This window comes from Pimephales promelas, chromosome 11, assembly GCF_988280905.1.
Source record: "Pimephales promelas chromosome 11, fPimPro1.hap1.1, whole genome shotgun sequence".
NCBI lineage: Eukaryota > Metazoa > Chordata > Actinopteri > Cypriniformes > Leuciscidae > Pimephales > Pimephales promelas.
Window position 1 is genome coordinate 35075732 of NC_142779.1, and position 17798 is coordinate 35093529.

A 17798-nucleotide genomic window follows, 5' to 3' on the forward strand; every position below is an offset into this window, starting at 1 on the left:
GCAGCCGCCGTCAGCGAGCGCGAGAGCTGCATGATCCTCTCCCTGTCACTGAGTGGGGATGGGCACAAACTGCATGAGGATGGCACCTTTAAAAAGATGCAGCTCTTTTAGTAAAGTGAGTCGCGGGGTCGAACAAATAGTGAGCAGAGTGTAAGGATATCGCCTCTGGATAGCGTAGAAGAAAACGTGGTAGCGCGAGAGGCGGTTTGCCGTCCAAAGGGAGAGCTAGCCGAGCTAGCCGCGAGCGCAATCAGGGTTGCCAATTCTCACGCTCTCACGCCCCGGTAAAATGCCTGAAAGATGAGTTTATCTATAGATCCACCAGTTGAGCCACTCGTGATCGACTTGTTTTACCGCAAATTAGTTAAAATATCCTCTTATCTAGAGTGAATGTCCATGCTAGACAGATGTTGAGCTCCTAACGGCGTGGACGCAAAGCCAGGACTGGAGCCAAAGCCCGTTCCTCTCTGCACTCTAAGCGTTCTGTAATCACTCCGCTTTCATCCACTACGGGTTTTCCAGTCTCACTCACAGGAAAAACTGTTCAATCGATTTTAAAAGATAATCTTATGTTTTATTTTTTTTATATACATCACACTATCTCAATTTATAATGCTATGGCTTGGAAAGTATTCTACACGTTTAATAAATTTTCCATTTTTTAATTAATCTGCCCTACTAATTTAACGAAATGTATATCAGTTCATGGTTTGTGTGTGTATAAGAGATAAAGAGAAAATGTCAGTATTTCATTGAGACTTGAGATTAAATAAATTGGTCAAGTATTGTAGACCTTGTAGTATTAATTTTCACATGCAGTTACACATTGTCGGTTAAAAACAAGAAAGTGGCTGGTAAAAACATTGAGTGGCTGGTAGATTTTGAAATCCACCAGCCACAGTGGCCGGTGGACAAAGTTAATTTCCATCCCTGCTACGGTCAGTAGTAGGGTCTGTCCCGCATGTTCTTAACCCGCCCATAGAGGGTGGGATCTTCACTTTGGAAGCTAAGCTAGCAGGCTCTTGTTCTGTGGAGAAAGCCGAGTAGTAGGGGTTACCATCCTCTTTTTCCCGGACATGTCCGGCCCTCAATGTCCTGGATTCAGCTTTTGCTTTCTGCATTCCCATTCATTGTTTACATGCACAGCTTTTGTTTCAATCTAACTGAATTCATTCTGATTGGTGAATCTGAGTGTAGTGTTTACATGAACGCTAAACAAGTGATTGGTTGATGTGCGTTTTAACATTGCTAAGAAAATTCCCGCTCCTCTGTGAGAGATACGAGACCAGTGCGTCTCACAGGTGTCGCTTATTGGTAATCATGCCACCGGCCTCGCGCCGTTCTCCCGCGGCCCTCACTCATCCTGCTCGCCACAGTAAACATAATGAATGCCGACTGTAGAACACAAAAGCTCAATCCCGAACATTTTGGGTGATCTCGAAACACATTTTCAGACAGACTCATCACGGAGACTTGCAAGTCTCATTAATCAACTTGCCAAATTCCATGATCACTGAATTTACACTTTGAGCTTGATATTATACAAAAGTGTAAATTGAGCAATCATGGATTTGTTTCTAAACGAAGATTTGCACCTGGATAATCTCGAGTAATTGTGAAAAAAGTGTGATCATCTGCTAAAGGAGCATCAACGACCACAATTCACTCCTTCAGTCAGTGAAGCTCCCAGAGCCGTTCATGAGAGTTTAAATTCTGGGGAATATTCCCATCTTCCCACAAGAGAAGTAGTAGGCTAACTAAGCAGGAGGAATTACTCCAGGAGAAACTAAGGACATACTATTGTAAAGATGGAGATTAAGGAAGAACCCTGCAGAATAAAAGATGAAGATACAGAGGAACAAATAGGTTGGTGTTCTCCTTCATTCTCTTTAATCACTGATAAGGAACGTTAAGATGAAACTGACATATAACAATAACTTCTTAAACTAGATACTAGTAGAAAATTGGAATTATGAACTATGCTTGGTTTTGTATCTCATTTATCCTTTAATCAAATTAATGGAATTTAATTTGTTTATTTTAGACCTGAAGGAAGTCAATGAAGACAAACTGCATCAGTTTCAAAAACCTCATTTCAAAAATGAAGATGAAGGAAATGCAGTCGTTTCAAAGACTGAAGAGAATTTCACTCGGAAACAAGCTGGAGTCAAAGGATCTTTCGCTTGTTCTGAGTGTGGAAAGAGTTACATATATAACTCATATCTGAACAGACACATGAAGATTCACACTGGAGAAAAGCCTTTTACATGCACTCAGTGTGGAAAGAGTTTCAGACACAAAGGACACCTAAATGATCACATGATGATTCACACCGGAGAAAAACCATTCACATGCTCTCAGTGTGGGATGAGTTTCAAATCCAAACGCTCTCTCGATGATCATCTGCGCCGTCACTCTGGAGTGAGATCGTTCAGCTGTGATGAGTGTGGTAAAGCATTTGTTTTTGAATTAGGCTTAAGAAAACACCTTAATGTTCATTCTGTTGTGAAGCCTCACATTTGTTCTGTATGTGGAAAGGGTTTTTCACATAAAATATCTTTAAAAGAGCATGAGCGTATTCATACTGGTATAAGACCTTATGTTTGCTCTGACTGTGGGAAGACCTACACTTTATCCAGCAACTTAAAATCCCACCAGAAAGTTCATACTGGAGTGAAACCGTACAAGTGTTCACACTGTGAAAAGAGTTTCGCTCGGACAGGAAACCTGAAAGCTCATGAGAGAATTCATACTGGAGAGAAACCATTCCAGTGCTCTTCATGTGGGAACAGTTTCACCCAATTATCCGCTTTACTGAAACATGAGAAAACTCATGAAGGTGAGCAAAGTTCACTTTCATAACTTTTAAATACACGAAAGATATAATTACATTTAATACAGTTATTTAATCTAAAATTAGTATTGAAGTTTGATTGTTTGACAAGGGGAGCTGGTTTAAATGGTTGTGAACTGCATTGTAAGTGTTGCATGTGTTGTTCTTCCGACACCCATATTGATCACAGCAGTACTGTATAGTACTGTAACTGAACAGTAAAGCAACAATGTGAAAATACTCGTGTCATTGCTCAAGCAGTTCATGGTCATCTCATACAGATGGATCAACAATAGTGTTACCATAAAACACTATGATTTATGAAGAGATGTGCTTTGTTTCTTTCTGGTTTCAATATTTTAAATGTACACGTGAGGCGTTTGTGAAACAATGGCAAAAATAGTCTATCAAACATCATTCATATCACAAACAACTTGTTTTTAGTCTCGCTATTCAGAGGTGATGCATTGAGAACATACTGAAGACTTTATTGGATTGAATCACTCTATGCCTATGGTAGTGTATGATGCCCAGCTTTTCTCTCGAACCATTTCCAAAGTCGGTAAGTGCACAATGCCTGCTTTTTCGAACTCGTTTATCAAAATGAACAAATCTTTTTTCGAGTCATTTTTTAAATGAGCGATCGTTTCGCTTGATAAGACCCTTATTCATCGCCTGGAATCGCTTAAAGCCCTATGAACAGTTGAAACAGAAACTCATTTGGACCTTGAACCGTTTGGTACCCAAAAAAGTCCATTAAATGGAGAAAAATCCTGGAATGTGTTCATCAAAAACCTTCATTTCTTTTCGACTGAAGAAAGAATGACATGGACATCTTGGATGACATGGGGTAAGAAAATTATCAGCAAAAGTTTTTTTAAAAGTGAACTACTCCTTTAATATGGCTAGTAAGATTGCAGGTAAACAGCAATATTGTACTGTATGACAACATTATATGAATGTCGTGTTGTGAGGAACAGCCATGTAGTTCTTCGAGATGAATCACACACTCTTTGTGGTGAGTTGTCCCCATCTAGTCGAAGGTATAGGGTACCGTTATTATGGACTGCCTGTGCACAAATATCTTGTATATCCTCAAGTATAGCTCTGTAAATAAATTCTTGTGATATCACAGTTGTCATTTTACATCTATGGCTGTGATTCGCTGTTGCTGGAGGGATGTTGTTGATGTCGATTGTATTTTGTAAGGTACTTTTGTATTTTTGATGTGGGGACATTTTAAAAACATTTCTCCTTTCTATTTGGCATATCTGAGTGACTGCAACTCCCTGGTAGTAATGATTCCTGGAAAATGATTTGAAAACACTTTTGGACCACTGATGGAGCACGAATTACTTTGGTGAATTGAATTCTTCACATCTGATGTATACAATAATTTCAAGCATATCTTGTCTCATCTATTTTGATATCAGCTGAATTTAAAAGTCATTTTAGAGGCTCAGCGACATTTATCCAGGTTTGTATTCCAAGTTTCTCAACATTTTGGCAATGTGATCCAGAAAGATTTACTTGCAGGCATTACTCGAGTTTCATCTAATGCACTTAAAATGGCAACATGACATCATGACTTTTGCGTAAACATATACGCCACTTTCGAGTCAGGTGGCGTGTTATCTCTACGCATTTTGAGCTATCCGCGTGCATGCGTATATGTCTACGCCATTAACATCCGCATCATTCCGCGTGTCTGTTCACGCCGTCAAATCTCCAGTCATAAATGCCATTAACCCCAGTGACGGTTAGGTTTAGGGACGGGGTTGAGGTAAGTCATATATTTATATAACGTTAAGTCAACGGCGTTCATAAACACGCTGAAAGGCGATTATGTGTCTTGATAGCACGCCAAAAATGGAAATACGAATTGGCGTGTCATACACACGCTACTTCTTGAGATCAGTATGAAAATGGAAAGTCAAATCTAGTGTTTGCATTGCAGAATGAGCCGGTTTGTGCTTCCCAAATTAATCAATGAGATTGGCTACCTCTGGCTTTTAACACAAGAATATATCTTTTGTAAGAGGCACCTTGTTTCCCTATGGGAGTCTGAAAGCAAAGTATAATTAGCTTTTTGTCCCTTTTCCCTATTTCCATCACTTGTTGAACTATGCAGACCTTTTACTACGCTTGTGGATTGTTGGATCCTCAGGTTTGAAAGGAAACATTTATATTTTAAGAATTGTGCAAGGAAACTGCATCATTTTGTGTTAGGAGCACCAGTTGCTCCTATCAAACTTGTGGCCAGTTATATTCTCCTCAAGTTATATCAGTCAGTGTAGCAGATGAACACAATGGCCAGTTATACAACACAAAAAATACAAAATGCAACTAGGACAGTTAACTGTTCACAGTACTTCAGAGGTATCAGGGGTTGTTTATAAAGGAACCGAATATAGACCTTATTCAGAGCAGCGCCATGACAGGTATGAAAGTGAGGCTGTGAGGGATAGACTTACCGTGTTTCCAATGGCATCCGCTGTAAAAAGCTGAATAAAGCGGCTAGATTACTTACAATTTTCCACAGCTTATATTGTCGGGAGTTTTTTGTCAACTAAAATTTCTTGGAAAGATATTTTTTTTCCAGTGTTTCATGAGCAGAACATAACGAAAACACATTAAATAACAGTACAGCCCATTAAAGAGATGCATGTCTATTCCTCACAGCCTTGCTTTCATTCTCATTAAAAATCAAAGATGGCGCTGCCGTGAATAAGGCGTATACTGATGGTCATGTTGTTGTTGTCGACCACAACACCTGTGGGTATAGCTTTGTAAAAACAACACTGATGCTCATTAGTCCAGTCGATGTCTACTCTGTTATTGAACTTCAAGGATCTGTGCTTTTCTCTGACCTTGGAGTTTACTCTCTGCACAACACTGATCCAAAGTGTGTGCATTTTTATCAGTAAATGATTTGGAGAAAGTGATTCATGCATTTATTTATTTTAGGCTAGATTACTGCAACTCAGTTTATCATAGTGTGGCTAAGTCCTCTTTATCCAACCTTCAATTGGTACAAAATGCTGCTGCCAGACTTCTTACTAGAACCAGAAAATAGTATTTTGTCTGTTCTGGCTTCACTTCACTGGTTGCTGGTCGAATACTGCGTCATGTTTAAAGGGGTGATAAATTGAGAAATCAAATTTTCCTTGAGCTTTTGACATCTAAGAGGTCATCATAAGAATATCCTGTAAGTTTCAGAACTGAAATCATCCTTGTTAGTCCAATAAAACCTTTTATTGACACCAGGCTCAGCAAACAACTCGTTTTTCAAAGTGGGGAACTATGACGTCAAAGAGGATAAAACACCACCCCCAACGACTACTTCAACACGGCCGGTTTAGCCCCGCCCACCGATTCGCGCATTACACGCATAGCTAAAGAACCTAGATAAAACATAAAACACTGTCGTCTGTTCGCTTCATTTCACTGAGGATTGTTTGGACTCTGGGGCAAATCATTCCGGTCGCCATTTTACAACATTGGACGTTTTCAAAACAATTTTACCCAAGTACACCGATGAGGTGAGTTGAAACTCATTATAATATGCAAAACTGTTATCCACTCACAGCAGTGGGCGTTTACTTCCAAGTCTTCAGTGCGAGACGCCCATAAAGAAATATAGAAAATAGCCTATTACTTGTTCATTTTGATGTTTTTGAATGCAAAAACCAAGCGAACGTCATAAGTTCACCTCAGACAACAATATAATAAAATTTAAAAAGCCAGTTCATGACCCCTTTAAGGTTTTATTGTCTGTGTATAAGGGGTTAAATGGCCAGGCTCCACAACACATGGAAACTGGAAACGGTCTAGGCCTGTGAGGTCTTCGAACAGGGTGATGCTGACCGTGCCAACGTCTCCTTTGATGTTAAAAGGCGGTTGTGCCTTTTCTGTTGCCGGTATACATTAGGCTATGTTGATAGTTTTGCAGTTTTTTTCTCTGGCACGTGTTTTTCCTGTCAGTTTATGTATTTTATTGTTGGATTGTACAGAACTTTGGTCAGCAGTGGCTGTTTTGAATGTGCTTTAGAAATAAAAGTGCTTTATTGCCTGGATGCTGACAGACTCTTGGCCGGCCCTTCTACATCACTCAGTGTTCTTCTTAACTTCAGAAACAGAGCTGATTCAACAAGAAATAAAAAGAGTTCTCCCAGAATCTGACAATCTATTTAGTTGTCACAATGTGGTGTAGGCTGAGTAAGATGAAGAGGCAAAAGGCTTCCAATACAAACTTTTAGTATTGATAAACTCAAAAAGGTACAGACAGGCAGGATGTACACACACACACACACACACACACACACACACTAAAAACGACTATAAGACTTAGTGCCCTATTTCAACAATCTGATACGCAAGACCTGATTTCACGTTTTGATTTTATGTTCTGTTTTGTGTGTTGTCCGTGATTGGCTGCTGGCTTATCCTTTAATTTTGTATTTGTTTATTTATAATTAAACTTGTTGAACGTTCGCCGGTTCCCACCTCCTTTTTCCCATGTACTAGCAAACCGTATCTAGCATTAGGCAAAGATTATTTGAATTATGTTACATAAGTTACGTTATCGTTATATTATCTTACTAGCTATTTATAACTACCTATAAAAGGATGCAATGTTATAAATGTAGGCTACATTACATGTATTGCAAATAAGTAATGATTTGAAGACCATGTTTATCAAAGTATCAAAGTCAAAGTATGGGCAGGCCTTAGTCAATGTAAAGCATATTGTTGATGTTTCGTCCCTACTAGTGAATGTGCCATAACTGGTTATCCGCCGTCATTGTTGTCCCTGCTTACTAGCCTGTGCCTTCACTTTAGGCTGTCCTCTGTGGGGCTGTAGTGCAGCAGAGAGCAGGGGGGTGGGACCTGTAGGTTGTGCTTGTTCAAATTTTCAGGCTAAGTCAACGTTTTCTCAAAAGTTACCTACTGAAGCTTTAATTAGATAAATAAACTTGAGATTCATTTTATTCTGGTTGTCCGTCCTCTTTGTGCTGCGGGGTCGCTCCTCAGAGGGACTCAGAGGTAGTAAGGAGGGTCCCCTGCTGATTATAATTACTAACCTATTGAGAATGAGGAGTTGACGACATTTTACAGTGCCCCTCCCCTTTCCGCCATGTTGGTAGGATTCCCACGACAAAACAGTATTGATTACGTGTGTTTTTAGCTCGGTAGTAGAGGAGTTTCTCGCAATGCCGCACTGTTTTACCATGCCTGGAAGTAACTGCTGCGTTAAAAACCGATAAAAACCCTGGAAACCGATAGCGTCACCTACCATCATGGCCGACCGGCTCAGACCCCGCCCAAATAGGCACGTGACTCCTCATTCTCAATTAGCTCAAAGCACACAAAGCTGCAGGAAAACCAAAACTAGAACACAAAGAAAACAGAACATAACCCTGACATTGTGTCTAATTTTGTCATTTAAATGTTAATACATAGGCTCGTAGTTTTTTCAAATATCATCTGAAAAATTGGCTTATGACGAATTGTAAACATTATACTTTGAAATTTGAATAATGTCTTTGGGAGATTTGTCTTTTTGTAGTATTATGTAGTTGTACTTGTTCTTGTGTGTATATATGGACTGTGAGCAATGCTGCTATAATCCGGCTTGTTTATATTTAGTATTTAACACTAATGTTCATGTATTGTCCCTATCAAATAAATAGGCATACAACAAATATAAAGTGCATCCCAGATTTGTTATTAGTTATTTTTTTGAAATCTACATTTCTATGAACTTGACATGTACTTTAAACTGCAAACACAGATTTCTTTGGCGCTTTCTTGATCATGGACTGATCATTCTCTACAGTTTTTTCCGTTAAACCCAGCACTGAACCTTCATTTGGTGAATTGTGCCGCACAAGATTGAACAAACAGTTAGGCAGCTAAAATGATGAATGCATTTCATGCATTTTTATCCTTGAAGAACTGCTTTGTGATGAACCAGCATGAGGAGCAAACAGATGTACTGAATCAGGTTCACACATTGCTCCTCAAACCATTAGAAGAGCTCTAATCTGACTCCCATCTGCCCTCGCTGCTCTCGTAAACTCTTATGGATCAGGCAGTTTGCACTCCTCTATCGACATGATGGCCATCCTCAGACATCTGATGCCACAGCACTCACAGTCCATCAGTGGTGACTCAGTCGGGGGTCCGGTGTGTGGATGAGAACACTGTGTGCCGGTATAACCTTCAGAGTCACTGAACATGTAGTGTTCTGGTCTGCCGCCTTTGCTTTTAACACAAATCCAGACCACTGCCGTCATTGACTCCCTGAAGGGCAGCTGAATGCTCCTCATCCCTGCGGTCCTCTTAATGTCAAGAAATTGCTAAAAGAACATCAGAATGTGATTTTTTTTTCACTTGGGTCACACTTTTTGACCTTATATACCCCATAAAATCAAAACAAAAGTGCCGTGGCTTGTAGTCCCTACTATATGTTGTTTCCTCAAGACACAGGGACATTGGTTCCTCATCTTGTTTGCATTGCTAAAGAAGCTTGTTCCCGCCACAGAATCAAACATTTTAAAAGATAATCTGCGACTTTTTAATTTCACAATTGGGAGTTTGCATCTCGCAATTCTCACTCTATTTCTCAGAATTACGAGATAAAAACTCGCATTTCTAAGGAAAAAAGTCAGAATTGCTAAAAAGATGTAAACTTACCTTTTTAATTTCTTATTCTGTGGCGGAAACAAGATTAAAACCTCCTGCAATTGATGTTGATAAACTGACACTGAATCAGTTTTTCCAGAAACGTTCTGTTTGAAATGAAGTGAATATAATGATGCATTGATGCATAAACAGCTTTCGTGTGTAGATGGTTTGTAATGTAAATCATTTGAATGCCTGGGTGCAAATCTTCAACATGTTTGGCATTATAAATGTTTATACAAAATGTACATGTACAAAAAAAAGGTCTATTTTTACAGGTTTGAAGCTATCAGCTTTTATATTTATTCATAAAAGCTTATTTCTAATATTACATGTAATATGAAGAATTGGTTTACAACAAGCCAAATCTTGTGAAAATGATCTGGAAAGGTCTATTGCAGACCGCATCTGTCACTCCACTTTCATTGGTGCTCTTGACCTTTCCAAAATGGCAAAAGCACAGACGTCACAGTAATCAACAGCAGTTGCTAAAACCATACCGTAATATTACATTCTCTGCTACCTGTCACAGACCAGCAGTGCTAAGCAGCAATTCCTGATTATATATAAACTGGAAAGAAAATTGCACCTGAAACGATATTATTCCAATGAGCATTGTGTAGCTTTTCCAAAGAAAACTCAATGGTGTAAACTATGCTCAAATTAGTCAAGATATAACATTCTTCCAAGAGCAAATAATGTCCACACTACCTATGTAGTTGTCTTATTTGTGTTTATTTTAACTCCAGTCAAGGCTCATGATGTAAACTATGAGAAGGACGTTTCATGCGAGTAGCTACTCCATTCAAAGTGAACTATTACATTATTTTTCTATGAAATAACAATGTAGCTTAATTGACTTCTTTTATCAGTAGCAACATAATTAAAATACAAAACTGGACAAAAGAAGATGCTGGAGATTCACTTTTTAATGAACAGGAGCCAAATACAAAAATACAAAAAAAAAATCATAAGGCTAAAAGTTCCTAATGCAGAAATTTAGAAGCAACTCTTAAAAATTAGGGTAGTGTCTTTCATAATTTTAAGACTTATTCGTTAAGCATTTTAATAACGCTAAACAATCAGCCATCTCCATTTGACTTTTGCATTGCATGAAGCTGCCTCTTTGTGATTTCTGACTAAAATAAAACAATGTCTAAAAGCTCCTTTATGACAAGGTGTACAGCAAAAAAAGCTAAAAACCCAGAAATATGTTATTATGCTTGAAAAATGAGCGTTTGAGGACACATAAGTGGACACAGGCAATTGAGAGAGATCAATGTGTCATATTACTCTCAGAACGACGTACTCGTCGACAGGATCGCTTAGCTTACAGAAATATAATTTAAAAACTGACATTTGGATATTTAACTCACCAGTGACAAAATGTTTCTGTCATGACACGCACACGCAGGAATAGAGATCCAAAAGCAGTCCAGGTCAACATCCGAAAAGGCAATCCAAATACATAAAAGACAAATACTACAAACAGTGGAGACTCAGGGGGAAGGATGGGGGGCCAGGTCCATGAAGGGGAACAGAGACACAAGTAAATAGCTTAACTGATTGCTGGGGCAAAACAAAATGTTCATCAGGTGCAGATAGTTTCTCAGCAGATAGTTTCTCCGGTGGCCAGGGTGAATCAGACAGTTCTTAAGGTGGCCGGTGCGTTGGTGGCCTCGGGCGGCCTGGGCGGAGCAGACGACCCCTCGGGCGGCCAGGGCGGAGCAGACGACCCCTCGGGCGGCCAGGGCGGAGCAGACGACCCCTCGGGCTGCCAGGGCGGAGCAGACGACCCCTCGGGCGGCCAGGGCGGAGCAGACGACCCCTCGGGCGGCCAGGGCGGAGCAGACGACCCCTCGGGCTGCCAGGGCGGAGCAGACGACCCCTCGGGCTGCCAGGGCGGAGCAGACGACCCCTCGGGCGGCCTGGGCGGAGCAGACGACCCCTCGGGCGGCCAGGGCGGAGCAGACGACCCCTCGGGCTGCCAGGGCGGAGCAGACGACCCCTCGGGCGGCCAGGGCGGAGCAGACGACCCCTCGGGCGGCCAGGGCGGAGCAGACGACCCCTCGGGCGGCCAGGGCGGAGCAGACGACCCCTCGGGCGGCCAGGGCGGAGCAGACGACCCCTCGGGCGGCCAGGGCGGAGCAGACGACCCCTCGGGTGGCCAGGGCGGAGCAGACGACCCCTCGGGCGGTCAGGGCGGAGCAGACGACCCCTCGAGCGGCCCGGCGGAGCAGACGACCTCTCGGGCGGTCAGGGCGGAGCAGACGACCCCTCGAGCGGCCCGGCGGAGCAGACGACCCCTCGGGCGGCCAGGGTGGAGCAGACGACCCCTCGAGCGGCCCGGCGGAGCAGACGACCCCTCGGGTGGCCAGGGCGGAGCAGACGACCCCTCGAGCGGCCCGGCGGAGCAGACGACCCCTCGGGCGGCCAGGGTGGAGCAGACGACCCCTCAGGTGGTCAGGGCGGAGCAGACGACCCCTCGGGCGGTCAGGGCGGAGCAGACGACCCCTCGGGCGGTCAGGGCGGAGCAGACGACCCCTCGGGCGGTCAGGGCGGAGCAGACGACCCCTCGGGCCGTCAGGGCGGAGCAGACGACCCCTCGGGCCGTCAGGGCGGAGCAGTCGACCCCTCGGGCCGTCAGGGCGGAGCAGACGACCCCTCGGGCGGTCAGGGCGGAGCAGACGACCCCTCGTGGCGGCCAGGGCGGAGCAGACGAACCTTCTGTAGAGGAACAAGTTTAGGAACAGGCAGACGAACCCTCGGAGCAGACGACCCCTCGGGCGGCCAGGGCAGAGCAGACAAACCCTCGGGCAGCCACGGTAGAGGAACAAGTTTAGGAACAGGTATCGGCTCGGGAACAGACACCGGCTCGGCAGCATCCCTTTTGTCTGAAAATCCTGAAACAGACTCAGAAACATGAACAGACTCAAGATCAACAAACGTAACCTGAGCATTCTCTGCATTCAGACGTGACTCTGGGTCAACGGGCGTGGCGTGAACAGTCTCAGGATCAGCAGAACTCATCTGCTTCCTCCATGCCTATAGAACTGCCACTACATAAAAAAGGAACACGGCCCTCCTGGCCATGCCATGGCTTTCAGGGAGACAGTGGACGAACTCCAGGGAGACAGTGGACTGTTCGGGGACGACCTCCAGGGAGAAAGCAGGCTGTTCTGGGACGACCTAAAGGGAGACAATGGCCTGTTCGAGGACGTTAGGAGTGCAGGAAGCTCTCCCTCTCCTCCTCCTCTGCCGACTCTGATGGCGACAGGCAGGCTCTAGACTGGATGAGATCGGTGGCAGAGTCTGGACTGGACCTCACCACCTCAGGTTCCATAAAGGATCGAAGTGGAGAGTGATACCTGGACTCCCATCCAGTAGCGGAGTGGCAATCGGGAGAGTCGGGAGTTTTCCCGGTGGGCCGGTAGTGTTTCGATGCCGCGAGGGCCGGCCCGGTCTGATAAAATGTATTACTAAGTGCTAAGTGCCTGTCATTAAAGCAAAACGACACCCGTCTTGAAACAGCGTCAGTGGCGTAGGTTGTAGGGCGTGAAGTACTTAAAAGCAGCTTTTTGATGCGCTGAACCGCGAGTTCGAATCCGCCTTTTGCCGAACTCTCTCTTTTCCCTTTTCCCAACACAAATATGCAAAGATGTAAAATGTAAAACCTAATATTAAGGTCTTTAGCGTTATATTTTGCCAACGAACTAAATTTGAAACCATGATATGGCGTTGCGCCATTATAATAACTGACATTAGAATAGCATCCAGTTTGTGCTGCATGATTACTTTGCTCACGCGATCATCTGGTCAGCTGGTGTTTTCTCCTAAATAAAAAGCTCAAGGGTTTATTTCTTGCAAGTGAAGAAATTAGGAAAAATGTATTTTAATTTTCCTATATTATAGTGTAATGTAGGTTAAATACTTTTGAAATACTCATTTTTGTTTACATAGTACATTTATAGGCTATAAATGGATTTTACAGTACGTCATAGGAATAATTATAAATCATTATTACATTATTATAATAATTGTTTGGCATCCTAAAACACCATTGATAATGTAATGCAGACTGAGACTCTCATAACTAAAAAGATGTTTGAGCCCTCTTTATTGTCCTGGTACAAATTAAAGTTTTTTCTTTGTTCAACGAGCAGTTCATGGGTTGAAGCTCTTAATTGTGATCTCTCAGAGAGCACGAGATTGATGCATTTAACCTTAAACTGTCCAAAATTTTCATTCGGGGGTGCATGCCCCCGAACCCCCCTAGAGGCACAGAGTCCTCCCAATATAGTTTTAGAAATTACTATGGGAAAGAACGACCATTTATGAACTTTACTCCAGCATACTAGTACAACAAAAGTTCCTTTTAAATCAGTAAAACTGTAAATGCTATCGGCTATTAAAATCGTGCCGGGGACGAGGGCCGGTGGTCTATGAAATTTCCCGGTAGATTTTTTGGTCCCACTCCACCCCTGCTCCCATCTAATACCTCCTCTCCCATGACCTCCGCGGGTCCCAGAAAACTCTGTCAGCTGTTTTCCCTCGAACAACTTTCTGAGATGATCTGAAGGGGGTGTGGAAGCGTTCTTCAAATCAGCTCCCTCAGTCAGTCGGGCCCACAGTTCAAAACACTCAAAGATGTTCATATGAGGAGGAATCTCTTTAGGTTGAGAATTTACCCATTCTTCAAGCCGATGCTTCACGTCTTATTGCCTGTATCCACTTTTGTCTCCTTAAAGGCTGGCTTTTACGGTTTGGTAGCTTATAAAAACATAGCTTTAGGTTTTTTAGCTTTTTGCTGTACAGCCTGCAGCTTTCAGACATTGTTATGTTTTTTTATGAACCAGTTGATTGAAAAGAATCTACTCAAAAGCAAATAGAACGGTTTGGCCAGATGGCGGACAAGTAGCAATATTCATACTGAAATACAAAAAAAAAAAAAAACGCTTAAATTTCAAATTGATGGGTCTCTGGCTGTCTATAATAATGTTTGACTGGAGAAAAATCGTGTCACTCTTCAAAGGGTCTTTGGAATCAAGGTCCGTTAGAGGTTGATCTAGCTTTATGACTCTTTGGCACGTTCTTGCAGCCTTACCAAACACTCTGTGGTCAAAGTCATCTTATGATTAGAATATTGATGAAGCAACAAGCATGCATGTTGCCAAGGCAACTACTTTTAAAGTAGCTCATATCATTTCAATACAGAGCCCTCAGAAAATTGCTCCCATCATTTTGCATCAAAACAGTTTTGTATATAAGCTCTGACAGGCATGAAACAAACTAAACAATCAGCTAAATTAAAGGCTATATCTAAAAATATCTATACTTGAGGCACAGAAAGAAGCATAACTTTGATGTGCAAAAGCTTTCATCAGTGGTGAGGCTGGAAACTAAATTTCTACAGTATCAGAGATGAGACAGAACTGTGTTTTACCCTGTGTGACTAACACGGCCCGTTCTGCAAGGCCATCTGAATTAGCATGAATTTTGTCAATGTTTTTATGGCTGAGAGACTAAAAATGAAGCCGCAACCATTAACAAAGTCACTGTACACATTTAGAATTTGCTCTTTCAACTCAGGGACGTTAATTAAAAGTTTGTTTTCTCAGTTTTTTTTTTTTTTTGTATCTCTTTTTTTCCATTTAGGTGAAATAGAAATGAAACTAATAAGTCAATTGTTGATAAGAGTATAACACTATAAAACGAATGTGGACAGCACAGCTCAGATAATTTGGTCTTGCAAGAATATGAACATTTTTTTGTAATCCATTATGGAATCTGACAAACTTCAAAACTAAGCACATTTTGAGACATTTATGAGATAAAACTCTTAACAGAGCTTCTAGCGAGATTACAGGAGCATAAGTCTTCAGTTGCTCTCCACTTATTCTCAGATATTAAAGCTTGATGACACTTTATGTTAAGGTGATGTTGTTACAGTGTAAATACGTACTGAGTAATATTACAGGTTTAGGGTTTGGTTTAAAGTTAGTTGCAAGTGCATGTAATGTGTAACTAAATCTCACTTTAAAATAAAGTGTTACCTAATGGTCATCTCATTTGTAATCTATCTTTAACATGGCCATTAAGTGAGCTATATATATATATATATATATATATATATATGATTTTGTGTTCAAGAAACATTTTTTATTATTTTCAATGTTGAAAATAGTTTTGTGGAAAATGTGATTCACTTTCATTCAAATGTTTGGAGGAATTAAAAAAAATAAAAACATAAAAAAAATGCATTAAGTTAATACTGTATGTACATAAACTAAGTATTGCGGTATACATATATGTCTTTAAATATATGCTATTACTAAAGTTTAATTAAATGTTTTACTTGACGGGAATGTTGAAGCCATTTTCATTCTGTGTTGTTTGATCCTTGAACGGCTCTCCGCTAGTTTGTTTGTAAGAGCTTTCAGTCAAGGTTAAATCAATGTTGCCTTCTCACTGTGTGGGTTCTCTGCACATCTTAAGGGCTCCTATGATACAATTACACACACTTGGTCAATGACCAATATAAGGTTTGCAAAAGCACTGCCTGACCTACAGTACTTTGAAATACATCAAGAAAACTTTATTCATATGTTCTGTAGTGATAAAAAAAACTATGGTAACATCAATAAAACTAACAGCAGAAAGGGCCTTGCATGCAACACTCAAACACTCATTGCAGTTGCACTTGGGGTAATGTGAGTTCACTGATCCGATCCTTTCCAAAGCTGTAACCACGACTTTAAGCCTTTTATTTGTGTATGCAGTATACCATTAAGTTCCTTATCGATGTGGTTCACTCACATTTCAGCGTAGAAATGCAATGGGAAAATCCTTTTTCCTCTAAAATGACATCATGACTTTTGCGTAAACATATACGGTGAGTCAGGTGGCGTGTTATCTTGGCGCATTTTGAGCTATCCGCATGTATGCGTATATGTCTACGCCATTAACGTCCGCGTCATTCCGCGTGTCTGTACACGCCGTGAAATCTCCAGTCATAAATGCCATTAACCCCAGTGATGGTTAAGTTTAGGGATGGGGTTAAGGTAAGTCATATCTTTCTTTTCCTAGGATGGTAAGGGAACAGTCATAAATGCCATTAACCCCATTGATGGTTAGGTTTAGGGACAGGGTTGAGGTAAGTCATATATTTATATAACGTTAAGTCAACGGCGTTCATAAACACGCTGAAAGGCGATTATGCGTCTTGATAGCACGCCAAAAATGGAAATACGAATTGGCGTGTCATACACACGCTACTTCATGAGATCAGTCTGAAAATACAGAGGCCTGAGAAAAACTGCACCAACCTATGGCACTGCAGCCCACCAAAATGGACGGAGATACCCTGCACGCTTCTGACGAGCACAGTGAGTGCGTGTCCTGTCTGGGGAAAGCCCATGCAGAAGCCCTGAACACCGAGACAGACTGCTCTCATTGCCAGAGCACGAGTCTCACATTTCTCCCAGACGGATTACTTTCTTTTCAGAGAGTGGCTCCCCCCTCCTGCTCTCAGACTCTCCCACAGTCTCTTCTCCCCACGGTGGATGGATTCGCTGAGCACTTCACCGCAGCACAGAAGACGCTGCCTGCCCAAGCGCACTGGCTCTGCAGCTGCTTCAGGTCACCAGAGAAACCAGAACCTTCTACCTTTCAGCCCAAGTCAGAGTCTGAGTCTTGCCAGCACCCCTGCATCGCCAAGCACTACCCCTTCCCTAGATGCCAGTGTCCCCGCCCTAAGGGGCTGTGTACACCTGACCACATCAAAACGATTCAATTTACACCTGGTCACATAAAAGTGTTTTCGCAAACCGAATATAAACCCGATCTTTAGTTCATGCGCTATGTGCAGATTTAATGGAGTTCACCTTAGCGAAAGCAACAGATATGAGCTGCGTTTTATTGATGCTCAGTTAATTTCAAAATCAAATACCGAGAGCAACACTTTAAGATCATTTCGTTTCTTTACTTTTAATGAAGCTGATTGTGTGTTAAGCGTCTGAGCCTTGCTTTCACTTTGATTTACGATAGTTTGCTTGATGAATAGATGCTCAGCTGCTCAGTTGTGGCGATGTGTGCAGAAATAGCTCAGTCATATCTGGCTATAACATGACATATAGCCTGTAACACAATATGAACGTTTATTTTTTAGCATTGTTGCAGACTGATCTCATGAAGTAGCGTGTGTATGACACGCCAATTCGTATTTCCATTTTTGGCGTGCTATCAAGACGCATAATCACCTTTCAGCGTGTTTATGAAC

General features: G+C 42.0%; 1 protein-coding gene across 1 annotated transcript; it reads left to right on the forward strand.

Moving 5' to 3' along the window:
* The first annotated feature begins 1808 nt into the window (after positions 1–1808).
* On the forward strand, positions 1809–2862 carry LOC148977256 (uncharacterized). Its single transcript, XM_089116690.1, has 2 exons — positions 1809–1866; positions 2045–2862. Exons 1-2 carry the CDS (start codon positions 1809–1811, stop codon positions 2860–2862), a joined length of 876 nt encoding a protein of 291 aa, XP_088972816.1.
* Positions 2863–17798: the final 14936 nt, after the last annotated feature.